The sequence below is a fragment of the Podarcis pityusensis genome (genome assembly GCF_964106645.2).
Source record: "Podarcis pityusensis genome assembly, chromosome: 11".
Taxonomy (NCBI): domain Eukaryota; kingdom Metazoa; phylum Chordata; class Lepidosauria; order Squamata; family Lacertidae; genus Podarcis; species Podarcis pityusensis.
In genome coordinates, this window is record NC_138036.1 from 41,703,074 (window position 1) to 41,730,519 (window position 27,446).

General features: G+C 38.5%; 1 protein-coding gene across 8 annotated transcripts in view; it reads right to left on the minus strand.

Moving 5' to 3' along the window:
• Nucleotides 1-4,513: 4,513 nt before the first annotated feature.
• The window catches only part of PJA2 (praja ring finger ubiquitin ligase 2), a 39,410-nt gene continuing 16,477 nt past the window's right edge, over nt 4,514-27,446 (minus strand). For all 8 annotated transcript variants that reach the window (XM_080972629.1, XM_080972633.1, XM_080972627.1 and 5 more), the window contains 7 exons: nt 26,201-27,230; nt 21,504-21,689; nt 16,055-16,240; nt 14,427-14,538; nt 6,817-6,931; nt 6,457-6,578; nt 4,514-5,199 (listed from right to left, as the gene is read on the minus strand). In XM_080972629.1, coding sequence (XP_080828755.1) covers nt 5,071-5,199; nt 6,457-6,578; nt 6,817-6,931; nt 14,427-14,538; nt 16,055-16,240; nt 21,504-21,689; nt 26,201-27,230 — 1,880 coding nt within the window. In that variant the 3' untranslated portion in view covers nt 4,514-5,070. The remainder of the gene's footprint in view (nt 5,200-6,456; nt 6,579-6,816; nt 6,932-14,426; nt 14,539-16,054; nt 16,241-21,503; nt 21,690-26,200; nt 27,231-27,446) is intronic.

The window sequence follows — 27,446 nt, forward strand, 5'->3', positions numbered from 1 at the left end:
TGGTCAGCTAGTGAGAGAGAGAGAGAGAAACAGATTGCCTGCTTAAAGTTCTGTCTGCATGAAATCCAATTCCAATGTGCAGAAAAGTCTATTTATTGGAAGCCCCCTACAGGTATTCAAAGGACAATATTAGGCCCTCAGTTTATGTGGAGAGGATTATGTATTTTCACTTTTGCTTACCATTGAGTGCAATGCTGCTTTTAAAGTTCTATTCAGTTGTTATAACTGAATATTGAATATTTGCAGTAAGGTGAATAAGATCATATATATATTAAAAAGCTTAAAAGATCTGAGATTGTATCCTGCAAAAGCATTCAGCAAATATAGGTTGCTATAAGACCCTTGACAGTTAATTTACAACTTGTACTTTGTGGCATTGCAGTTGATGCTAATAGAGTGGTACCTCGGGATGCGAACAGGATCCGTTCCAGAGCCCCGTTTGCATCCTGAATGGAACGTAAAACGTGCTCCGTGACTTCCGGGTTGCCACAGAGTGCAACCCGAAAGCACTCAACCTGAAGCACATTCAACCCGAGGTATGACTGTAAAGGTATTGCCCTACCGTGGCTTTTGGACCAGCATGGTTCTTTTTATATGCTAGCTGTGTATCTAGCGACACAGAACCCACCATCAAATTGTCCCCGTACGTAAAATCTAAAGAGGCTCTTGCAAACTTGTCCCATTAACAAGACACATCATTGTTCGTTTTGCTTTTTTACTCATTTCTTCACATGCCCAAAACTAAATGGATATTTAAAAGCACTTTATGGATTAACTGGATCATTCCTGACCACATTTTGCCTCCGAGACATAACACTTGGGAGACTTCACTGAAATATATACACGATGTCATTGTAATGGGATATGTCATTCATACAGATTGTTTGACAAGAACCCCTGGATCTTGGATTCCTGCCCACAGGACTAATCTTGAAGAGGTGGCTGACAAGATGCAATGAAAACAGTTGCACTGAAACAGGCCTCAAGTCTAACTCAAATCTCCTTGCCCTCCAAAATGTAAAGAGGTGTGCAATGGTTATTTGAAATAAGTGTTGTAAGTGCACTATATGGGCCTAGATTGGGTAAAAAACTTGCTCTAATTTAGCTTGTAGCTGGGAATCAGGCCTAGAACCTATTGCATGGTATGACTAGAAATTCATCTTGGAGAACAGAATCCAGGAAATGCCATCTTTATCTCACCGGGATGAAAGAAAAAGTATCTTAGCTTGTGCTCCTATTTTATGCTCTCTCTTGTTAGCTTTGCAGTTAACAATAGTTATGACTTATTTATTATTATTATTATTTATTGAATTTATATACCGCCCTATACCCAGAGGTCTCAGGGCGGTTCATATACAAGGTAGACATTTACTAGCTGTCTTGCTTTCCAACAAGGCTTCCTTTCAAATAGGTGTGCCCAGGATTGCAGTGATATTCTGCTGTATTAATAATGATGATGATAATGATGATGATGATAATAATAATAATAATAATAATAATAATATACCACCCTTCATCATAAGATCTCAGGGTGGTTCACAGAATAAAGTACAGGATAAAAACAAGTAAATAATTAAAACAAAACAGCAAAACAATAACCCCAACTCTCCACAGACACATTTAAAAGGCTGTAGAGTATTAATTAGCCAAAGACCTGGTTGAAGAGGAACATTTTCGCCTGGTGCCTAAAAATGCATGATGAAGGTGCCAGTCAAACCTCTCTGGGGAGAGCATTCCACAAACAGAAAGCCACTAACAGAGAAGGCCCTTTCTTGTGTATCCTTGCACGGGTTGAGAGTGCTAAACAGAAAAAAGTCTCACATCTCTCTATAGTTTTGCAGGGCAGAAGCTTTGTGAGATGCATGGCCAAAAGTTCTGGATTATGCTCCGAGGTTGTACAAAACAGTTTCAATTAAAGTATGCATCTCCCCCCCCCCCCATAATATTTATTGTTTCATACAAATACAACACATACTATAAAACCAATGAAACAAATATAACGAATAGTAACAAAAGATATAACCACAAACACATAGACAATGAAAATTAATTAATTAATTAAACTTCCAACCTCATAAACATATTGCTTGACGTTGTCTAATCTCTTCCATCTGAATCCTTGTAACTAAATGTAGCAATTTTCCAATACCATTATTCAGAAAACAATCTTCCGATTATAATCAAATTTCGTAACTTTTCCTAACATTCTATATCTCATTTATTTATTTAAATCCTAACTTAAACCTAGGCCTATTTAGTACTTTCAAGTAACTTCTAATCTTTAATATTACAATATTTACGATTACGATTACGATATCTTTATTGTCATTGTCCCTTGCGGAACAATGAAATTGAAAAACTACATAAAACTACCACAAAACTACATAAAACTACCGCAAAACTACATAAAACTACCGCAAAACTACATAAAACTACATAAAACATTCAAAAACCCCTAAAAACTCTAAAACCCCATTTTAAAATACACTATACTACAGAGACCCCTTATGCTGAGTTTAGAACCAGAATTGCATTAGCGTAGAAACTGTTTCTTAGGCGGCTAGTCCTGGCCTTTATAACCCTATACCTTCTTCCAGAAGGCAGAAGCTGAGATTATTTCCGGGGTGTGTACTATCATGTGCTATCTCTGCCACTTTCTTATGGCACCTGGCAGCATATATTTGATCTAAGGTGGGAAGAGTGCACCCAATAATTCTCTCTGCAGTCTTTACAACCCTGGATAGCATTGTTTTTTCCCTGGCCGTGCAGCTCCCAAACCACACACACAGACCATAAGTTAGTACGCTCTCCACAGTGCAATGGTAAAATGCCATCAACAGGTCCTTTGAGAGATTGTTTTTCCGGAGGATTCTCAGAAAATATAACCTCTGCTGTGCTCTCTTCACCAGGTCTTTGCTGTTCTCTCCCCAGGTTAGGTCGTCTCTCAACTCCATTCCCAGAAATCGAACACCGAAAATTTCTTCCAATCTTCTTGGTATTCCTCTTCTTTCTGGTCATGGATTCTCCCAGTGAGATCAGCTAGCTCCATAAAGTCCATCATCTTCATCTGCCATTCTTCCACCGTTGGTAATTCTTGTGTTTTCCACTTTTTGGCTATTAAAATTCGAGCAGCAGTTGTGGCATACAAAAATACCTTTACATCTTTCTTGGGCAGTTCAGAACCTAATATTCCAAGGAGGAAGCCTCTGAGGTTTCTTGAAGTATGCATCTTTTTCAGGAAACATGTATTTCAGCATTAAAAATTTGATTTAAGATGTTATTTAAATTGGACTTTTGGGCAGCAATAGCATTCTTTATAATGATGGTAACGAAGAGGAATGCTCTGTTTGCCAAGGCAGATTGATTTAGATCATTGGGGTGGGGGACAATCCACCATGGGGGAAAAATGGGCATTCCCCTCATGTACCAGTGTGATAATGATGTTTCTTCTTGCCAAAGTCTCAGCCCAGGCATTTTTACCTAGTTTTGTAGAAGGGAGGAATGAAAGCATCTGTCTATTGCTAGGTGACTTGAGAACATAATTTCCTGGTCTTTAAACCTCACAAACTGGCTAGGTTGCATACAGCTTCAGCGATGTGGCATGGGGGGGAAGGAAGAGAGCAACAGTGCAAGGATGCTATGGGAGCTTAAATAATTAGTCCTACACCCTTTCCAAACAGAGTCCAGCTGTTATTTCCCTTCTGTTCTAGAAACTGTGAGCTGACATTCTTTGTGGGTGAAGTGTGGAATTATTCTCTCCCCCCATTCCTGCTATTTCTTACAGTGCTAAAGCACTGCTGCAAAATCTGTTCTTACAGGACAAGTGAAGAATATACTCTGACAACTGTTAAAAAAAATGTAGCTGTTAACAGATCATTCATGTATAAGCGCAAAATCTTTTTTCATATTATGGTAAATTAAATAAGAGCTGGGTAGAAGAATCCCGGGATGCGTCTGTTTCACAGTCTTTTACAGTAAAATAATACATCTGCAGACACTTCAGTGTTGGAGACTTGCATAATTTCCCCAGCCATCAATATCATGGGTTTGGGATGTATTGTACAATGTGTAAAGAGAACAGTTAGTGAGTGGATAGTGTGTAACCCAGCAGCTCACCCTAGTGCACACACAATTTTAAAATAATAAAAATATTAATAATGAAGTCAGCAGAAAATTTTGAAGACTAATGCATTGTACTGTAAGATAACCTTAGGTGTCCTACTGACAAGGATGGGAGTTCTTTCCATTGTATTTCAGTAGCTTTGCAGGCAGTATGACCCCTTTATAACCTCTCAACCTGGCCACTAAAATTTGCCTATCTAAATTCCAACAACTGATATAACGAAAGCAACCAGCTCCCACAGGTTTTCTACAGTCTGGATGATGTGCCCTCAGTTTCTACCACAGGCATGTCAAATTGTGTCAGATTATGAACTCCATAAAGCTGTCCAACTATCAGTTCTGGGTACTGGTTAGAGAAACGCTCACAAGCAATTATGAAATCACAGGGAAGTTGAGTTATTATGCTTTTTTTATTTCCAGTGAAACCAAAGTATACTACTGCTGTGATCACAGAACGTCTTCACATTTGATGCAAATATGAAAGAGCTATGTACAAAGTAATCAAGTGGCACTATTTTTCAACAAAAAGAAACAACCCAAGCCTCAATTATTATATAATGTAAAACAGGTTATATGCATAACATCTGTAAGCTCCAACTGCACTGCAGTTGCATTACCTTGAACACAAGTGCCACATTAATAATGATCATTCCTTAAGAAAAATTTAATATAAGCATTAGACATTAGTTAACAGCGACATGTTTTACTGAGGAAAACTAGTGCAAGCTTTTACTCCTTTTAGTCTGATAATTCTAGCTCTAAATGGTTTCTAAACCATTTAGAAAGGTCATACATTCTCTTTCTAAACTAGTATACTTTAAAGTGTTTTTAATATATATTTATATTTATATATATATACTTACATATAAACCAATTTCACATTGTAATTAAACAGGAGAAATTTACAGTAAAATTTGATGGTTCAAACTCTCTTTTCAGATGTTCGTTTTATTGTGTTCCTGATGTACTGTGGACTGAAGGAGTAGAATCATGATCAGGCAGGAAGGTAACTGTGGGAATAGATGTCTCTGGAAGCACAGGCGCAAGCACATGGCGGCACACAGGACACGTTCCGGACTAGATGAAAGAAAAGGCCATCGATCAGTTGCAAGGCAGCTACAAGAGGGCCAGGTATGCAAGAATGCCAAAATGCAACACCTCAAATAAACGTAGATTTGCAGGTGTGAACCATGAGTGAGCGAAGCAGCCTGTTTGCTAACCTAAGACCACAGTCTTTGTGTACCTGCTTTGTAGGTGTCATGCCAATTTCAGAGGGATTTCTCTGGAATAAGCAAATTGGGAGACTGCCTTTGGTAGAGGTAGTGAAACATCAAACATAGAATGATGAAATGTGGTATTACTTGTGTTCAATATTTTAAGAAGTTTCCTATCACTAGATTTTTTGTTTAAAGTTCGCTACTATGTGAAATAGGCAAAATTCATTTCAGAAAGCTAAATTCTAATAGTTTTTCGGCAGAAAGCCAATCTATATGCAACACTGCACTCACTCCCCTCCCCTCCCCCCGGACTAGTGTCTTGATGAGGGCAGGTTAAGTTAACACCTGTTGCCCCAGCAAACGTTGAAATCTCAGGAATTTGTTAGGGTCAAACCACAAATATAATGTCAAATTTTCCAATATAAAAGGCCTAAAACATTACTGAAACAATTATCTCTAACCTGTGTTTCACTGTAATCAAACTTTATAGTAAAGCTGTGAAATTTGCAAATATTCCAGAAACTTTGGGGGTGATAGTCTGGGATCTACTCGTAGGTCTCTGAGTAACTTGCTGTAGACCAGCAAGGACTGCTGATTCCCAACTGTTTAACAATAGCAAACACAGACACACTACTTTCCCACCTTAATTAGGCTGCTGAAAGAAAGAAAGAAAGCTAACCAGGAGTGAACTTGTGTGTGGAAGGACTGTTACTTAGGTTCAGTTCAGCTACTGAAAACAAATACCTAGGATCAAACTGAACTGATCTTTATATTCTTTCAATACTAAGTTGAAGTATGACAATCACCACCAGCAGAGCTTTTCTGCCTTTAAACACAAGAACAATTGGATCTCTAGTCAATGAAGCATTTAAAAAATAATTATCATGGCACTGACCATATTCATGTAAATAGACTGGATAAAACAATGCACTTTTACTTATACATTTAAATCTAACTTCAAAAAAGAGCATTATTATGACTGTATGTTTGTTTGGCATCTTCACAAAGTAAAACTGAAAGCAAGTAGGAAGAAAGCCATGTCCACCAAGTATCGTCAACGTTTCACATAAATTATGAGTTTTAAAGGAATTTGTTAGATTTCAATGCAAATACACACCTTTTGCAACCAAAGTGTTATGCAGGGCTTATGAAAGAAGTGATGACATGGAAGTTCTGTTACAATTTCTTCTTTGATATACTCGCTGCAGCAGATAGCACAGCACTGCTCCTGACCTACAGCTTAGGGAAACAAAGTACATATCAGCCCTGCACTTTCAAAACCTAGGAGATCTCAAAGATTAAGGTGGCACAATTAGAAATATAAGCCTTCTAAGCATAAAGCTTTTGAAACTGGCCTCTAGTTCTAATTGCGGGTCAGATACTGCCATGCTAAAGCATGCAAAAGAAAAAAGAAAAAACCCACAGGCCGCCATTATTTTAATCACAATTTGACCAGAGTTGTCTCATTTATGCTTACCATTGTGATCTTCTGTTATAATAATCTGTGGCAGACAGTCTATGCTCTCCTTACTAGCTGGTGGATGGGCCTGCTCAACATCAATTGCGAGGGACTCTAAATGTGCCAGAGCGGTCTAAAAAGATGCATAAGAAGCCATTTCTGTTATGCATAAGACAGATATAATTTATTCCTTTTTTAAAAATCCATTTAAAAGGGTTGCATGAAGCTCAACAACTGTAGAAAAGGATGGGTACAAATTGACATGCTTCTACATTTCCCCTCAGAAATGCTAAATTGATATAATACGTAGCAGAGATCTGGTTGTAAATATTAATCTCTGAGATTTAATTAAAGAATAAAATTTACTCCTTAATGAACATGAATCTATATTACTAAAGTGGATGAACCATCTGTCATCTTTTACTTCAGCAGGGGAGAGCGGTCCAAGCTTCATTGCCTTAGTAACAGCATGGTGCTATCATGGATTAGTCTCTCATTTCAACCAATCACAGTTGTTACCAGTTCAATTTTCAGTTACAATAGTGGTTTGCATAGTTTAATGCTGCTATGGGGCAGGTTATTAAGTCATGCTTCTAAAACATACGCTTCCCTCTTTGTGCCTTGCCCTAGGCAGCTACAGCTTCCTTTGCCACAACTTTGCTATGCTGTCCTTCTCCCCAAAATTGACTGTCCATGGTGCTCAGGGGGGAAGCAGTGGTTACATGCAGTATAATCTCTTAGGAAAATGGAAACCAGATGCCATGGACTGGTTTGCACATACAGAATGAGCTGCAGATAGGTGATCAGGTGGTTCAATTGGGCTGCAGAATTAGGAACTTGCCTGTGGCGCCACACACTTTGAAGATGCCTTTGTTCAATATTACATCAAGATATTGTCTAAAAATTGAGAAACTCACCCACACAAAGGCTATTATTATTTAAACAAGATTTCGTATGTAAACTTCATTGGGTATGTGGCCAAGATAACCAAACCCCTTTCCATAACCAGAAGAATGCAGTACATTTTTGCTCTGGGGTCTAACTGCTTAGACTACATCCGTACTTCCAATTAAGTTCTGATTGATTATGCATGGTCATTTTGGTGAACAGATGCCAAATTTCACCTTCAACACTGGGTCGCAGTGCTTAGTGAAAAGGTCCATAAATTTACATTACTTCCCCAGAAAAATACTAGAATGGCATTATTATTCATCATTTACAAAGAACTTTGCAGTTCTTCAATAAAAAATACATCATAGGAATATCTAAATCTACGTATTCTTTTAATACATATTTATTCCATTAGACTACTTGCTGTTGTTTTAACTTAATATATTTTAAAAGGGAAACTGTTAGAAAGTCTGAGAGAAAATATGTTCACTTACTCAGGAAATGAAAACAAATATAGTACTTTGCATTTATATTGTGGATTTTGAGTGCTCAAAATGTTCCACATACATGTCTTCTGCAATCCCCACAACAGCTATGTAGGGCAGGCCAAGCTCTTCATATTGTAGATATGGGGCTGAGAAGATAGTGAGTTGCCCACAGCTTCTTAGTGAGTTAAAGGCTAACCAAACAAGCTTTTGGAGCCAACACCACTAGTATTATGTTAAGCATACAACCCTAATATTCAGATTTGTGCCAAACATGGTTTGGTTATTTGTTCTCAGGAAGAGTAACAACTGTAGCAATGGACCTACGTTGTGCTTTCAGAAACCTGTCGGCCACTTAAGGTAAGCTGTACTAAAAACTGCTTGATACAGGTTTTAAGAAGCTTTAAACACTTCTCTTGATGAAATTTTTCCTCAAAACACATTTGCAACCACATTCATTTGTGCACCTGCCTTTTTGCTTTTGGATGTTTCTATGGCTGTTATTGGGATGCGGGTGGCGCTGTGGGTAAAACCTCAGCACCTAGGACTTGCCGATCGCATGGTCGGCGGTTCGAATCCCCGCGGCGGGGTGAGCTCCCGTCTTTTGGTCCCAGCTCCTGCCCACCTAGCAGTTCGAAAGCACCCCTAAGTGCAAGTAGATAAATAGGTACCACTTTATAGCGGGAAGGTAAACGGCGTTTCCGTGCGCTGCGCTGGTGCTGGCTCGCCAGAGCAGCTTCGTCACGCGACCCGGAAGTGTCTCCGGACAGTGCTGGCCCCCGGCCTCTTAAGCGAGATGGGCGCGCAACCCCAGAGTTGGACACAACTGGCCCGTATGGGCAGGGGTACCTTTACCTTATGGCTGTTATTGATCCTCCCCCCCCCCTTTTGCATTATTGAATGGGTATCACCGAGTTTGGTGCACAAGTGTTGTGAATCACAAGTGTTTCTGAAACCTAGGGCAGCTGACAATTGTGTCCTAGAAGATAACAAATAATTGAGACAAATTCTGCTGTTGTAGTAAAACTACTATTCTGCTTGTAGTTGTGCAAATATCTGATAGAACTTCATACCATTAATCCACCAGGCAATACAAATATTTCTCAGTAACATCATTCTCTACCTACTTTTCTTACTATTAATTATTATTATTAGCAGCTGCCTCTGCTTGTAGCAGAGTTCTGAATTTTCAAAATTGAGAAGGTTGTCAAAATATGAGAACATTATGAACTATTCTAACTAATTTATCCTTAGAGAAGAGCCTGTCTGTTATATTTCCTCTGATTTCATGTTTATCTTTTCTAACTCCAATTTCACTGCACAAAATTCCACTGTTTTCAAAGAAGGCGCAAGACACGTAATGAGATGTTGTGACATGCAGTCACCAACCCTTCCACCTTGACCTACAGGGGGTGTTCTCCCCCAGCCTTTCCACTAGCAAGCCAACACAGAAAGGTTATTCACAATGAAAATAATGTATTGCAAACAGTAAAAAATGCAGATCCAGCTGCTTGGAGATGCCACACTTATTAACAAACCTAGAATGATGGGAAACATAACACACAAACAAATCTAAAAGATTAAGTTTAACTACATAAGCATGATGACAGAGTTACTTTAATGATTTGGAAGATTAATCTTCTAAACATCTAAGAGAGTTAAAGAACGAAGGAAATAATCTTTGCAGTAAGGCTGCCATCTTAAACTTAAAGAAGGAATAAAACAATTCAGTGTTATGTTATAATAAACATTTGCCTACTTTTCCCTTTATAACTGCTTTGCAACACAATTTCAGTATTTAGTTTAAGTCAGTGGTTCCCCAACTTTTTCCCCTATGGACCACTTGAAAATTGCTGAAGTTCTTGGCAGACCACTTAAATCATTTTCCTGTCCATTGTAGCAACTGTAATTCCACAGAATTCAAATCATAATACAATAAAATGAAATGAATGAATAAATGCACAATTCAAATCAATACAAATATTCAGTATGATGGATGTGATGTCTCCCATCTTCATCCACAAATTCATATATTTGCCACAGATGATCTGCTGGTATAGGACGTGCAGCGCACACTTTCAACATAAAACCCATCAGCAGGGCACCAGAACTATATTTAACTTAGATAAAAGTTCTGTTGATGAGGGTAGAATACACCCAATACCATTTCTAGATAACTTAGGAATGTAAGAAGTATTCAAAAGTATTCAAAGAAGCTAAATAAATCTAAATAAATAAATAAATCCACAGCCAAAACTGCCACAAAATGACAAGTACCAATTATGGTATGGCATCAACATTTTACATTCTGCCTTTTCCAGGAAATTAGACTACCTGCGACTCCAAATCTTACATGCAAAGGCTCTTGTGCACTGTAATGTTCTTGGAAAGGTCACTGAATCTTACAGGAAGGCAATGACTCACTGAATCAGAAGAAAATAGAAAATAAAAATGCTGGCGCTCTGCCATATTAAGTACATCATCTACATAGATGGAATGGAGGCAATCAGAAATTGCAAGTACCTGTGGACACTGGTAAGTCATTTATATGAACATGCTTGTTATTTGAAAAGATTTAGTTTAGTGATGAAGAGGAGTAAAGCATTCTTAGCTAAGGAGTGAAATTTCAAAACATTCCAGTTCCTATGTAAACTAATGGCTGTTTCTGGTACAGTTATTGTAGCTATAATGTTAAATTCTTGCACAGCTCCTCTCTGATAAAGAAATACTAAGCATGTTATTTAAATGCAGCAATAGAAAAGGAATCTTTGTTTGAAGATGTTGAAAAAAATATTGACAAAGGAATAAAACATTCAACTGAAACAGAGTAGTGTTAACTAGTATATTTTCGCCACCTGGAAACAACTTCTCCAAGTTACTTATTTCAAGAGTACAGTGTTTTAAAGGAATTCACCTAAATGTTGATAACACAATGCTCAAAGTCAGTTCTGAATTTCCCTCTTAGAACAAAGTTCAAGAAACTGAACTATCTTCTAAAAAGAGTTGTTAGAATCACAAACTTTTCTCTTTTTATAAGATATGAAATAAGACATTGAAAGAAATACACAGAAGTCTTTGCAAAAGGACAAATGGCTTGTTTTTAAATCAAATAAAATGGAGAACTCATTTATTAACAAGGAATCACACAACTTATTTTTATACACAATGAAATCCTGTGAGACCAAAGCAAGACATAACACATGCATATACTACCCACACACATACATGGGCACGCAAATTCTCTTTTTTTCTGTCTAAAACTACTGACATGTACTTTGAAATGTATAATTTATTCAACTGAAGTTGGGAACGCAAGTTTCATTTATGATACTGTAATAACAATTACATATTAAAATATCACTATCCTATTTTTAAAGAATATTAAGTATATTTGTTTTAAACTATTGTTGATTTCTGTGGTCCCTCAACATGTAATAAAGATTGTATGTGTGAACAAAAAAAAGTTTGCCATTATTCTACGAAAGAAAATATCAAAAATGTCTAAGGAAATGAGTACCAGCATGTGATATCTTAGGGCAACTGCCAGGGTCCACCACAACTGCTGCCAAGTTCTTGCTACCAATACTACCAATAAGCCTGTCCCAGGTAGCATGCTGGTAGCAATACCAACAACGGACTTGTCATACTTCCCTGAGCTTACTGGTGCCCTGATCTTTAGGAAAGCTAGTGTGGTACAGTGGTTAGTATTAGAGACAAGGTTCAAATCCATAAATAAATATTTTCTGTAATCTATGGGTGTGGCTGTCTCTCAACCTTCAACATAAGTTATGCTTCAAAAAGATGCATAGAAACTGAAGGTCTTAACTCCAAGAAATTAGTTTTCCCCTGGCCAGTATTTTACTAAATGGAAAACCTACATCTCAACAGCTTTTCCAATCATGCATTCAGAAGTAAAAGTGCTTTCTCCCTCCCAATTATGCATTCAGAAGTCAAAGTGCTTTCTCCCTCACTTCAGACATTAGCCAGAAAAATGTGTTTTCCGTTTATTCATGAACTCAACAGGGAAAGCACAGAACTATCTAGCATCTTGGGGCACGAGAAGAAAAGGGGGAAAAAGCAGGGGAAAAAAGATGTGCAGGATAATTTCAGCAGTGACAGGCACAATGATTTATTTATTTGAATATTCAGCAGACCTGAGCCCAAAAGCTCAGGACTGGTCTATATGCAACCTTGATGCTCTTTGCTCTACCCTCTACACTCTCATTTCTCCAGTAGTTGACCACATGTCCAAATTCTGAATCTACATTTTTGAAAACCTAAATCTGCATTATTGATTTAGACCACTAAACACTGCTATTTTAATAACGCAACAACATACAACTCAGGCAATTCCTAATTTAATTTTACTGTGTAGAGAGAATACAAAAGGCAACTGGCAAAAATGTCAATAAAGTGGCATTAATAGCAGAGCATGCAAACCCAATTGCAGGACATCCAGGGAACATGTGAATATATTACAGATTAGTATTGTATGCATTACAATTGTATGTATTATATGCTCCCTATGCTGTTCAAGGGGTTGTGACAGAATTCTCTAGTTCAAACATATCCAAAATACTTTCCCAGGCTATAATGGAAAGGATCCAAGAAACTATCAGGTTCACAATTGTTACAACAGGTGGCTGAAATATTGTTAGCCCAAATAAATAGAATTGGGTTTAGTTTTGGGAGGAGGACTTTTCAACCTTCCTTGTTCACTAAAAAGCAGAAGTTTATTATATTTCTCATCACATTAAGATTCCAAATGTTCAATGACCTCTATGATCTCTAAACTTGGATCTAAATTACTTGTGATCATATGGCCTGTTCTGGTACTTATCCTAATATAATTTAGTTATTTCAAAAACTAACTTAGGAAATAGCTGAATTTACCCATATCCGAAAGCCTGAAACTGATCTCCTACATAATATTCAATGTAAATACAGAACAAACTAGAGAAACTGTTATACTGAACAGCAGGTGCCAAAAATTTGATACCAAGGGCTATCTTTGTATACTCTGATAATACTTTGGTAATACTAAAGGATGAGCCACACTATCTACACACCACCCCAAGGTCACCAACCCTTCCCCTTCCCCTGACCCTACAACAGGTGAGGCAGGGACCTTGTGACATGATGCTGACCTCCAGAGGTGCCCCGAACGCCTGCAAAGCACAATGCAACTGCATGGAAATCTTTCACCTTCTTTTCCAGCTCCTAAATCAGGGAGAGCCCTTGCCCTTCTCTATGTTCTATAGAAGAACTGCACCTCTTTCCAAAGTAGCAATAACAAACAGCTTGGACCAACTTGGCTTTAAAAACATACGAACAAATAAAAACTTGACTTAAAGCAGAAACCAATGGGTGATTTGATCAGATGCCGCAGTACTGCTGAACCTAGGGGAGGTGGTCAGTCCCTTAAATGGGAGACTAATGGCAGCCATGTGTAAGATGCTATACAAATATAAATATTTTTTTAAAAAACCTTGGCTGGATCTAGACACGTCAAAGAAGCGATTCAGTTAAACGCATCGTAAACTCATACAGGGAAATCCGGTAGGGAAAGACAGAACTCCACGGCACCACCTGGTGTCAAAGTGTTATATCGCATATACAACGCATATAAAACGCTTTACCAGCCTAGCTGAGTCCCTTGACTTAAACCAGGGGGAGTATATAAACACATTCCCATGCTATAAGGATAAATGAACAAAACTGAAATAACTGAGACATCCATCCAGCAACATATACATTATAAATAGAAATATTGCCAATGTTTTAACATTGCATTTAAGACAATGCAGTACGCTCAATGCTCATAGAGCACACGTTGAACAGCAAAATCCTATTTTAATCAGAGCAAAATCGAAGGGCAGAATAAAGCTGATGCAGATATCGTTATACTCCCTTTCCTTATTTCTTCCTAAAGAGCAGTCCAAATTCCTTACACCATTTACAGCCTACCTCCTGAGGGCTGAGCCTTTTTGCCACCGCCCTATTTTGGGGATAGGGGCCTATGTTCGCCTCCACTGTCAGAGCCACTGTGCCTAGGAGTACCAATTACTTGGAGTCACTGTGGGGACAGTGCTACTGCACTCAGGTGCTTCTTGTGGGCTTCCTCACAGATGCGATAAATATGAAAAAGCCTAATCCACAGTGGATGTTCGCACTAATATAAATGTAGCTGAGCTTTGTTTTCTCTCAGTTTAACTAATCTTAAAATGAAAACTTAGAAAAGTATTGCATTACCTCCATGGCCTGTGCCAGTCGTTCTTCCAGGGCCATATATGTAAGGAACTGGGGATCCACATAAGAAATGGCTTGAGCAACACCCAAGCCATCACCAAATTCATCAAGCAGCCTAGGGGAAAAGCAGGATTTATGTTCTCAATTGCAATTAGATACCATATCCCCCCCCCGCCCCAAATTGGGCTGTTGCAAGGGGCTGCATACATTTGCCTCCCATGTTTCAGAACTTCAGACAGTAAGTTCTCAGTCAGAAAAACAAGGCACACAAAGAAACCTACTACTGCCAGGAAATATAACCATTAAACAGACTTGGCCTGGAGATCTTAGAAGATGCATGCAACACAAAATATTTTCAATACGGTACCTTAACAGCCAAAATTTCTTAAAGTTTTGGCTCTTTTAGGGTGACTATAGTTCCTCTGGGAGGAATAAGTGAAAATGTTGTCTCCAGGGCTAAGAGGTTTTTCTTGGATTTTTCTTTTAAGTTGTGCTAATGAACACTTAGGTGGGAACTAGAGCTGAGCAGTCATGCAGAAAGTAAACACAAAAAATATTTTCCAAAAGAAATTAAAAAATTGTCCAGTAGCACCTTAGAGACCAACTAAGTTTGTTCTGGGTATAAGCTTTTGTGTGCATGCACACTTCAGAGTTGGTCTCTAAGGTGCTACTGGACAATTTTTTAATTCCCCGCCCCGCCCCCGACTGCGTCAGACCAACACAGCTACCTACCTGAAACAAAAATATCTGCAGCTACAGGTTTTTTACTATGGTAATCCGTTAGTGAGTGGCAGACCAAATATTCCCCCTTTGCACAATTGGCCTTGCCAGTAAGTCCCCCATGTATGCCAAGGAAACGGGTGGCATATGAGGTCAATCCTTAGCAATGGCCCAACATGCTAACACACCTTCCTTTTTGACATGGACATACAGTGTATAAGCATGACTTGCCTCATTATATATAGATCTAAATTTTATTACGGTCTCAGACCAGTTTTACATCCCATACTAAATGAGCATAAAACACAGTAGAATTAAGTTTGGATTAACCTTCCCCTACCTTCATCATGCAACTCTCCAAACTCCCTCCCTCAACCCCACACATTTTAATTTGCACAGAGGAAGGAGGGAAATCACAGTGCTAGATAGCAATTGGGGAGCTAGCAGAATCTCTCTCTATGCTGAATTTGATTCAGAGACCCACCAGATGCTGAGACCCAATGTTCATAATACATTTCAGTAGTTAAGTTAACCTGTTAGAGCAGCACAGAGCGTTTACTATGCCATTTCTCAGTTAGAATCATAGAATCATAGAGTTGGAAGAGACCACAAGGGCCATCGAGTCCAACCCCCTGCCAAGCCGGAAACACCATCAGAGCACTCCTGACATATGGTTGTCAAGCCTCTGCTTAAAGACCTCCAAAGAAGGAGACTCCACCACACTCCTTGGCAGCAAATTCCACTGTCGAACAGCTCTTACTGTCAGGAAGTTCTTCCTAATGTTTAGGTGGAATCTTCTTTCTTGTAGTTTGGATCCATTGCTCCGTGTCCGCTTCTCTGGAGTTGATTTTAATGCATGCAACATGTGAGTGGTGAATGTGTCAAATAAGCATCAACACATAGTAAAGTACCTCCATTCCACGTCTAGATCTTCACTCATACTGGAATCGTCTTCCAGATTGTTGTTTCCATCCAACATGAAAAAGCCAGGATGCACAAAATGGCTCACTTGGTCATTTTCCTCATCGCTGCTGCTTTCAATTTCTTCATGATACTGCAACCAAGGAATTTCGCCGTCCTCTAGGGTAGTCTGTTCCCTTTATACAAAAATGAGAAAAGCTATACAAAATGAAAGTAAAACTACATGTAAGCAAGTGTACAGAGAGTGCTCTTCATTGGTGAATGCTCATATTATGTCCAGCTGCTAGCAAACAAAACCTGGCAGCCGTTTTCCATAGAAAGCAGTACATCCTATTAAGTAACGATTCAACAGCAATAGCTAAAATACCATTATTTCTATTTTAAAAATTGAGAGGGAGTAAGTATATACATATGAATGATAAAGATCTAATGTCTGCATAAAGTGCTCTGGTGATGTGAGCCAAAGTCCTAGCACATTGTGCAGGGAAGATATCACCCTACTACTCTCTTTGTCAAGTCCATTCACGAATCTATACTTGAATTTTGTATTCTCCTACTGCTATAGCACAACAGTTTAACATGCTTTTAGTTTTTCAAAAAAATACTTTTAAATGTTTTTACTTCATTTTTAATTGTTTTATTACTTTGGTGGTTGCTGTCCAGGGCTCCCATGGGAGGAAGGTCAGAATATAAATTTACTAAATGAATCATTTAAAAAAAAAAAAAAAAACCTTCACTGTGTTTATTGAACGTTCATCCTTGCATAATTATTGACTGATACTGTTTTCCCCATTTTATAAACAGAATACAAGACAAAGGTTTTATTGTAACTGAAAATTAGTGATCTTGCTCTGGAGAGGAATAAATCTGCCATCTTCACAAAATGCAAATCATGAAGGTAGGCTGTAATTGGATCATTTGGAAGGCAGATAGTCAGAGAAGTGAGTAGGACAAGTTAAAGCAGCTGGCTAATAACAAGAGCAGAGGAATTTTTTAATCAGAGCTGTAATTTCTAGCTCTATTAAATTTATTTTTCATAAATATTGATAGTAGTCAGAAAATATCCCTTTTGGAATTGAGCCTGGATAGTTCAGCTGGTTAGAGCATGGTGCTGATCATGCCAGGGTTTCAGGTTCAATTCCCGTATGGGACAGCTGCATAGCCCTTCATTGCAGGGGGTAGGACTAGATGATCCTCAGGGTCCCCTCCAACTCTACAAATCTATGCTTCTATGAATTGTGGAAGTTGAAACATCCACTAAGAACATTATTATAGTAAAAAGCAAATTATATATTACAGAAGGAGCAACCTGCACAAAGTAATGCACTTATGATTAGGACACTAAATGGGTACAGCTTTTTTCACCTTTTCTACTGACCTACTGCACGAGGAATGAGCCTCAAACTCCTGAGAATCTGGCACCGTGTGTTAAGAATGAGGAGGCAGACTCAATCAGCACTACACAAGTGGCTACACAAGTCTACTACTTGTACTGAGTGACTGTGGAGGGCCTTAGTAGAACTATTACCTGCTCTTTGTAGAGTTCCTGCTCTTGATCCTTCTGTGTGAAAAGACAATGACACATTGTGGGCTTATACAACCCTGCATCTAATAGTGTCCCTTCACTGATGAAAAACTATTTGATTCAGCACAGGCTTCCATTAGCGAAAGAGAGGGGAGAGCATTTTCACATATTCTTCCTTCCCTCTGCAGCAACCTGCACACACTCAAGGGACTGTAGGAGAAAGCAGGAGTTTGTGAAAATCACTTTCCTCTCACCTTTTAACACACAGAAGTCTCCACTGGATCAAAAAGTCTTCTGTCAGCAAAGAAATACAATTAGATATAACCCTTTGCTTCCCCATCTGTCTTAATACAAAACAAAACAACCTCTTAGCTTGAAATGTGAAGCTTGAGCAATTCTCTTCTTGATGAGAAAAAAGGCTAAATAAAGCAGAGTTTATAAACCTACATGAGACTAATTCTGGCTAAATTAGCTGCAACTGAAATTTATCTTGCTTACTGATCACAGTCTGCTGTCTTTATATAAAGGTCAACAATATCAAATGATTTACAAGACCTTCATATTTTTGTGTGTGAAAATAGGGAGAGGGAATAATTTAAAGTTAGCTGCTATTTAAAAACTGTCAGCACTATGTATTCAAGAACACACGTACCTCTTATCTAAATCACTCTGTAAGAGTCACGATTTGTTATATTGTAGTCATGTGACATGAAAAAGGTCATTAGCATGCAAGTAAAACAATTTCCTTTTCAATTGCTTTATTGTGTAGGTGGACAAAATTATGGTCTTAACTAAATTTTTCTTTCCATTTACAAAAAAAAAATAAAAAAATCTCAACCAAATGTTTTAGAATGAATCACACGATTCTTCAGTACTTATTTGCAACAAGACATTCCTCCTGCTCTAGTCCAGTTCCCCAAAAGTGACTGACTTAAGCGGAAAGGTCATTAGAATCCCTGCTAATGAATTCTCAAGCTCTGTGCAACTGGTTGTACACAAGCATGACAACTGGCACAGCTCTAAGAAAACGTGACAGTTTTATCAGAGCAAGAATTCTACATGCTCTTAAATCTAACCAGAAAGGAAAGCATCAACCAAAATATTTAATATATGTTCTGTCTAGCAGAAGTGAAGAACTGGAGAGAGTGGTCTAAGCAGCTTTATTGCAGCAACAAAAGCCCACTTTGAGGTTTTCAAGTATTTTATATAACAAATTTACACCTTTATATAACAAATTTACACCTTGGTATTGAATATGTAATGCAGCACATGCACCTGCAAAAATCACATAATCAGTGACACTTCTCTTATAACATAACCTTTCTGCTATGGCCAAATTGTAACCCAGCAAGGTAACAACAATGGGGAAAAAACCATCTCACCATATATAATTTTTCTTACAATTTGATATCACAGGCTTTTTGTTTGAGACTCCCTTTTGATTTCCCCAGTAAAAAATGCAGAAACAAGTCAACGTAGGGCAAAAGCTAGTTTTAGTATGATTCATGGTTGTCCTAAAAAGATTTAAATTCCTGAACGGCCCTTTAAACTGTGCTTTCACAATGAAACTACTGAATTAGATAAATTTATCTTAGATCCATCATTACTGGCTTTCTCGAGAATAAACAAGTTTAATAAGGTAAGATAACACAGAGATTTTAGTGATACCATACTAAATTAGGAGCAGAATGAGGCCACATTAATGTTTTAGCTGTGGATGTATCAGTGGATATACCAATGTTATTTATTAGCACTATAACTACTCTTATTGCCTGCAGCCCTTATTGCTCTAATCTTACCAGCTCACCTTGCAGCTAGGTGATAAAAATAAATAAATATGCGAGACAAAAAGCTATGTGGCACAGCTTTATTGAGACTGTAACACTTCAGAATGCAGATAGAGGAAATGTATGTTGGAATGGTCCTCTCTGCACCAAAACAGAAACAGCTGGTTTCTCTCTTATGTGATCATTTTCTAAGTGCTCTCTTGCTTACCAAAAGTCCGAGTTACTTGTTGTTACCTTGACATTTTTGACAGTTCATAAATTATAAAGCAAGTAAAATGGAGAGAACAGCCACTTCAACAGTGATATATAAAGCTGACTGCATCCTGGAGTAGGCCCTGTACTTGTAAGTTACTGAGGCACAGAGCAAGAACAGTTATCTGTAAATGCATAAAAAGGATTTAGCACACAAAGAGAACACTCTGTAACAGTGACATCATTGTGCACCATCACATACCCTTCAACTGGTGTCCAGTAAACTCGGCGCATTCCATATAATGATTACATTAGTAACAAACTGCAACGTTCAAGTCACCATTTATGCACTTGAATAGAACTAAACCAAAGCTGAATTTGCTGCTTGACAATCACACCCCACCAACCCCCAGGAGATGTCACTATCTGGAGTCTTCATTACCCGTAACACTTCAACTTGACAAAATCATGGAAGATTGGACTGGGCACACTTGGCACGTCTACAAAAATAAACTACGCCGGAGTAAGCAGATGCTGCTTTTCATGGTAAGGGAGAGTCATAGTGTATTGAAGCTATAGATATAGGCAATCCTTGCTTTGCACGGGAGTTATGCTCCCGTGCAAATGCCTATGCACGTCGGCGGGGCCTGCGTAAAGCATTCCGCCCCGACCCCATTCCGCCCTTTTAGTGACATTTTGGTGATATTTTCAGGTCACTTCCAGATTCAGTGCCATGTACACACACACATCAAATGCACATAAATTGGTTGTTGCCTGCACACTGTATGTCACATATTCAATGTGCTGAAAGGCTGTAGGCTTATTGGTTCTGCTTCTCTAGCTCAGCTAAACCTTACTGATCACAAAATAGGATATCAGTGACCCCCAAAGCTGTTGATAATGCAGAGTATAGCAGAGCTAATGAAGACTCCACAACTTGGGGGGGGGGGGGGGGCGGATTCAGGGAAGAGGAGATTGAAGTCAACATCTACTTGGAAAACCTTACCTGATGTTACATACAGAAACCTTTCCAAAATGGGGCTCCCAAAAGCTAATTACCGTATTTTTCGCTCTATAACACGCACCCAACCATAACATGCACGTAGTTTTTAGAGGAGGAAAACAAGAAAAAAAATATTCTAAATGAAACAGTGGATGTATGATTTTTGTGGTTCATGCTGTGGCCACAGACATGTGATCTGACAGTGAGTTTGGAGTAGCCCAATGCAAAAATCCTGAGGATCCTTTGTAACCACATTTTAAGTGGGGAGGGAAGGAAAAGCACTCAAGGGACAAGGAGCATGCGTGGGGTGGGTGGAGAAGGATGCTGCTAATAATGAAGAAGAGGGGTATAAGGGGAGAAGGCTCCTCTCCTCTCCCGCTTTGCTCCTTTAAAGCAAGCAGGCTCTGCTTTTCTCCCTCCTCCCCGCTCATCCCTGGCTTAGCGAGCTGAAAAACTTTGCTGCTATTTAGCTAGCTGAGTGGGGAGGAGAGAGGGACAGAGAGCCTGCTCGCTTTAAAGGAACCAACCGGACAGGAGCCGCTTACACTTCCTCTCCTCTCCCGCTTTGCTCCTTTAAAGAAGCAGGCTCTCTCTGTCCCTCTCTCCTCCCCACTCAGCGGCTCTTCTCCCGCTTTGCTGTTTCAAAGCAAGCCACGGAGGAGGGAAGGAAGGGGAACCATGGATCCTCTGCTCATGACTGCAGCAGATCTCCCCCGCGACCCGTAGGCATTCCCTCCATAACACGCACAGACATTTCCCCTTACTTTCTAGGAGGAAAAAAGTGAGTGTTGGAATTATTTCAGCCAATGATCACATATGGAACAGTACATAATCATTAGGGGTTTTTTTAGCAGCAACTATCACAGTAAAGTGTACATAATACATCAATAATTCTTACTGAGTAGTACACTTCATTCTATAAGACAACATACCCTGCTTGGAAACCAAACTCATTATGTTCCTCTTCCACACCACTGCTGTCACTCTGCAATTCAGGTTCCTGCTCCTCTTTTCCTGGGAGAGTCTCCCAGCTCTCATCGCTGGAGGACTGATCTTTTACTGTCACAGCAAAATAGGAGGGCAGAGATGCAGACCATTCACCATCACTGCATTCAGAGCTGCAATAGAAGACATTCCATTTGCATTTACAATGCTGGTTGATTTTTACGTAGAAGTTAACATGCTGACTGTGATCTAGCCAAGCTAAGTATATTTCTGTCCCAAAAACTATAATGAGAGAAATTTAAGCACAAGATTAACTCTCCCATTGAAATCAGTGAGATTTGATCATGCTTAAAGTTTGGATGGATTGTGTGCCCATTGTATTTACAGTGGTACCTCGGGTTACAGACGCTTCAGGTTACAGACTCCGCTAACCCAGAAATAGTACCTCGGGTTAAGAACTTTGCTTCAGGATGAGAACAGAAATCACGCGGTGGCGGCGCGAGGCCCCATTAGCTAAAGCGGTACTTCAGGTTAAGAACAGTTTCAAGGTTAAGAAAGGACCTCCGGAACGAATTAAGTTCTTAACGCGAGGTACCACTGTACTGTTTCTCTATGCATTATGTCAGTACACAATACATTGCCGAAAACAAAATAAAAATAAAAATGCCTATCTTCCTTTTGGAGGACAAACTAAAAGCTGCCAATTCTTTTACTGATTCTGGTCAACAAAATTTTCTTTTCCAAATCCAAATGTTTTCAAGCCTCTAAATCATGGGCATCTAAAGAGATCTCTGCTAATTGGAAACTGGGGGTTAGTCTTGCTATTTGGAGCTGGTTAAACAGAAAATGGGAGATAGCTCTTTCAGAACACTTTACATACCATAGCAAAGTAGTAGCAAAGTAGTTCAAGAGCAATCTAAACTGTAACTTGACTGTATAATTGCATCTTTGTACTTCATAATTGTTTGTTGTTGTTATTAAAGCCAATAAAATGCATATTTCAAAAAAAATAAAACAAGAAACTGAAGGCATTTCTGCCCTGGCACGCTTTCAGTGTGTAATTGTAAATCTTGCTGTTGCATGATTTAACTGCTTTGATATTGTTGGTTTTGGTTAATTGCTTGTTTGTGCTGTATTTTATTACAGTTTTTTAACCTATTGTAAGTAAATAACAATAAATTACTTTTGAGAAATATACACTTGAGATGTTTAATATTTTAGCTCCTGGTCAATTTTCAATAACTGGGAGTGGGAAACATTTGCCAAATAATAAGTCTGACCCATGATTTTCAAACAAAATGAAATCAAACGAACAAGATTTATGTCAGAAAGGGTGGATTCAATGAACAGTACTATTTACAGTTTAATCCTAAGCCATTCCACATTTGTACAAGTATTGTGGCAATAAAGCTCCATGTGTAATAGTTTAGACTACAAATACTACCAGAAGCTATCAGCTTGGTCTGCTTCTCAGTTAAATAAAATAAATAAATAAATAAGCTGCTTTTACAAGTTTTGATGAAGGTTCTATCTAAAAGCAATTAACCGAAATAGCTGGTTAGAATGTTGTAACAATCAAAGTACAGGCTACTGAGCTTCCCATTACTTATTCCCAAAATAGAAATGTATTTGAATAGCCATAAAATATTTCTAGCATTTCCCGCAAAACACTTATATAGTCATTCATATACTACTTTGAATTTTTCTTAACCAGACCTGATTTCTACATTTAAAAATTCTAAGGAATGAAGCAGTTCTAACCTAATTGGCTGCAGACATATTTAAGACCCAGAACTTAAAGTTATCTTAAGACAATTACGCTTTATTTTTCTGACCAAGTTATGGGACAATGTGCAAATGTGATTTTTCCTCTGCCATATGTTCATGGCTTTGTTGAAAATCATTTAAACTAAGAAGTAATATGCTGCATTCCAATAGGTTTTCCAAGATTGTACTGCATTAAGTTGCTCCAACAGCGCAGAAGTTAAATATGATGAAATACTTCCATCTGTTCTTTATTCCCACTTGCAAAGGAGCACATGCTCATGACATGAGAGTAGTTCAATTAAAACAAAATACCCGAAGAATGAACAACTAGGGAGTTGGTGCCTTGATGGAATGAACTAGTAGATGCTGAATATAATTTTCATTCTCAGAAATACCGAAGTGGTTTGGGCACCTCTTATTTTAGGATACAGACCCAAAAGTGTGCATAGCAGCCCCTAAACAGTTTAATGCTTTAACAGTTTTTCAAAACACACCCTTCTCTATCACCCTTCCAATTATTCCTTTTCTTTTCCCAGTTGTTGAGCAATTTAGAAACAGGCCACCATTGTAAAATTCCAGCACATTTTAATTACATTTAAAATCCAAGTCTTCCTAATTACACTCCACAACAATACCCAGTTAGCACTGAGGGAATGATTAAAAGTGAAGCTGGAATGCAGCCAAATTAGAGAATCATTATGGATACATCTATTATTTCTTCTTTTACTTGGGCGTTTGAACAAATTAACTTTGTATCACAAAGTAGATTTAACATGGCAGAAACACATTTGCGGTATTAATGAAGAGGTGCGTTTATATAGAGGAGAGCTCAGCACATGGAAATTTCATAGCTACTTTTCATTCAGGTCCAAGTTCCATGGAAAATGCCTTAAATATGCTAAAAAAATTAAAGTACTTCCATTCATTAAAACATTCAATGAAAGGATAATGCAAAGGATATCCTACAGATACAGCTTTGAAACAGTTGTTTTCTTTATTTGAAGGTGCAGAGAGCTTATTAGTTTCAACTATGGGAAATTAAAAATCTACTTAACTATCTAAAATTACTATACAGTGTACAACAACCAAATGAAGGTAGCCAGGCAGCTGAGGAGGTTGGGGAGAAGGCTGGGAGAAATGCACTGATGCAATGGCTCCCTGAACTTTCCTTTTGAAGCTAGTTCCAGTGGCAAGAAGAGCTGAAATTAATTACCGTATTTTTCACGCCATAAGACGCACCTGGCCATAAGACACACCTAGTTTTTAGAGGAGGAAAGGGGGAAAGCCCCAGTTTTTTGAGGATCAGCTCAAAGTTGTTGAGCTTACTTTGCAAAGGGAAAAAATCCTGTTTTTATGGGGTTCAACTCACAGTTCTGCAGCTTCTTTAGGAAAGGAAAGGGAGCCCTTTCTACAGTTTCCAGACAGATAATCTAATCAGCCAGTCACATGTCGCTGGGGAAACAAACAGCCTCCGTCTGCAGAACATAAAAAAATGGAGGCCTGGGCCAGAAATGGAGCCAGCTATCGGCCCCACATTCACCCCACATTCGCCCACAGACATTACTTTGGGGGGGGCGTCTTATGGAGCGAAAAATACGGTAGCCCCCTCATCTTCCAAAGCTAGATTTGTGGTGTTTATCTTTGGGGCTGCATCTTTTTAGGGGGAGGCATGGCCTCCACTAGAAGGTTAATGCCACCAATCCTGTGCTATGGAACACTCTTCCAGCAGATTCAGCAAACACCCTTGATTCAGCAGACACCCTTGCTTTTATTTCCAGGTATCTCTTAAAGACATTTTTATGTAGACAAGCCTATGCAACTGCTTAAATTTATGGATGAGCCAGTCATTTTAATCATTCTCAACTGTTTTTATGGTGTATATGCTGCTGTACAGTGCCATGTTGTATTGTTTGAATTGGCAGTATATACTTTTATTAATAAATCAGAGGTGGGAGTTTGTGCACATGAGGATGAGTACAATGAGAAGGTGTAGAGTCCGACATTTCACCCCACCCATGCTGAAAACACCTTGCCCTACTCTACTTGATAGAACAATTCCCAAAAGTATTAAAGATGCACATATTCCTGTGGCCTAACCCCAATTTTTATACCCATGAAGCATATATAGAATAATGAATCTGCTCAATTCCAGTAGGTGCATTAACACTGTATCTGCACACAGCTGGGCAAACTCAGGACAAGATATAGATGTGTTCAAAGTTTGTGGTGCATTTGAAAAGGCCGCTAGCGATAAAGATTTTACTTCCACTTCACCTTCATTCCTAAATTTGTTTGTGTGGCTTCTTTTATGACTTCATTCTCTTTCTGTCATGTGGAGATAATGACTTACAAAGTAGTAAAGTGCTTCTGAAATATTAAGACAGCATTAACAGCAGTGAATATGCCACTAAAGAAAAAGAAAAATGCAGCTTTGCTTTTAGCAGATGATGCTAATAGTCCAAAAGTCTGGGTCAAAATACTTATGTCACAAAATATAAAGAAGTCTGGCTATCAAGAAATCTTACAAAAATTATGTTATTTCCAAAACTGCTGGTCTTATGAGTAACTGCTGAGGCTCTTAGGGCTAGCAGCTCCACCAAAAAACAAAAAACTCACCACGTTTTGGCACCAATAATTATGTCATAAAGTACATAGTGAAAAGTATAAACATCAGATGGTACAGTCTGGAGTTTTCTTTCTCGGGGACCATTCCCTTTGGCAAAGATCAGAAAGGGGGAAATTGGGACCGTTAATTACCATATAAGGAATATGGGGAACTGGTACCATTTGGCAGATATCACCTTACATGGGGTCAGTCCTACGAGACCATTTAATATTGTCCTAACCTTAGTGATTTTCATTGTACAGGTATTCAGACATGTAGAAAATTTGAATTAAACTTTGCAGAAACTCTTACCTGTCTTCATCTTTGTTGGAGCTTGATAGATTTCTGCCAGAGTCTTCAAATTCATCCCAGAAAGCACTATCGTCCACTTTGCTTTTTTCTTGAAGTGTTATATTTTGCTTCCTTAGTTCACTTTTTATTTTCTTTTGAGCTCCTCCATAGTCTCTTGGATCAAAAAACATACTAGAATTGCTTTTCTCTTTGCTGTGTTTCAGGACACATTCTGTGTTACAGTGCTGGACATCCACATTCTCACTCCACCTTCTACTGCTGGTCTTTTCTTCCTCTTCATTCGAAAAAGACTGCTTCCTATCCAACTGGCTCACAGGATTTTGTTTTCTAACTTTGGGTCTTACGACCAGTTCTGATGAATTCTCTTGGTCTGTCTTCACAGTACTCAGTTCGTTACAAATTCCTATTTGTGTCCTAATTGTAGGATCAGCTGTATTTTTTTGCTGTTCCATATCAGAAGTAACACTAAGGTTATTTTTTACTAGACGCTCGTCTTCACTAGATGTTTTTACAAGTGTCTTATTTTGGTGAGCAGTATCCAATTCTAGGCTAGAATGTCTCTTGAAAGGCACTGGTCTTATGTCTTCAAAACTTTTGCTTGAAGCATTATGATTGAAATTAGACAGATGTGACTGCAGATCACTAAAGGAGTCCACTCCTTTCTCCAATTCAGAAAGCATACTATCCAGTGTCTCTTGAAATATTCCCGCTTCTTCTTTAGCTAATGAAATATCATTTTGGTCATTCTCTTCCTCTCCATCACTGCTATCTGGCTCATAAGAGTCAATGTTTACAAAAGCAATTCCATTCTGACCATTAAGGTTATTGTGCTCTCCACAAGTATCAGAATTCATATTGTTACTCCCAGTTTGTCCGTCTCCCCAATTGTAACATGCTGGAGAAAATGGAGAAGCATCTGTGTTGACTGCTTGGTTCAGTTCAGCTTGACCAACAGGATTTTCTGAAGCAACATTTGCTAACAATGGTACATCTGCCAAAGGAGAACATACTTGGGCAAGTGGACTGGAACCTTTATATAAAAATGTAAAGAAAGTATATGTTGGAATGATAAGACCAATCAAAGTTTTTTTTTTATCAACACACATAATAAAAATGGCATTTGTTGATGATGCTCAACTGTGGCTGTTCTTCATTAGAATGTTAAAAAAGCGAGTCGTAATATGTATAAGAGACATTTTATGACGATTTCATGGATGTTCATTGCTAGAATTAAAATATATTTAAG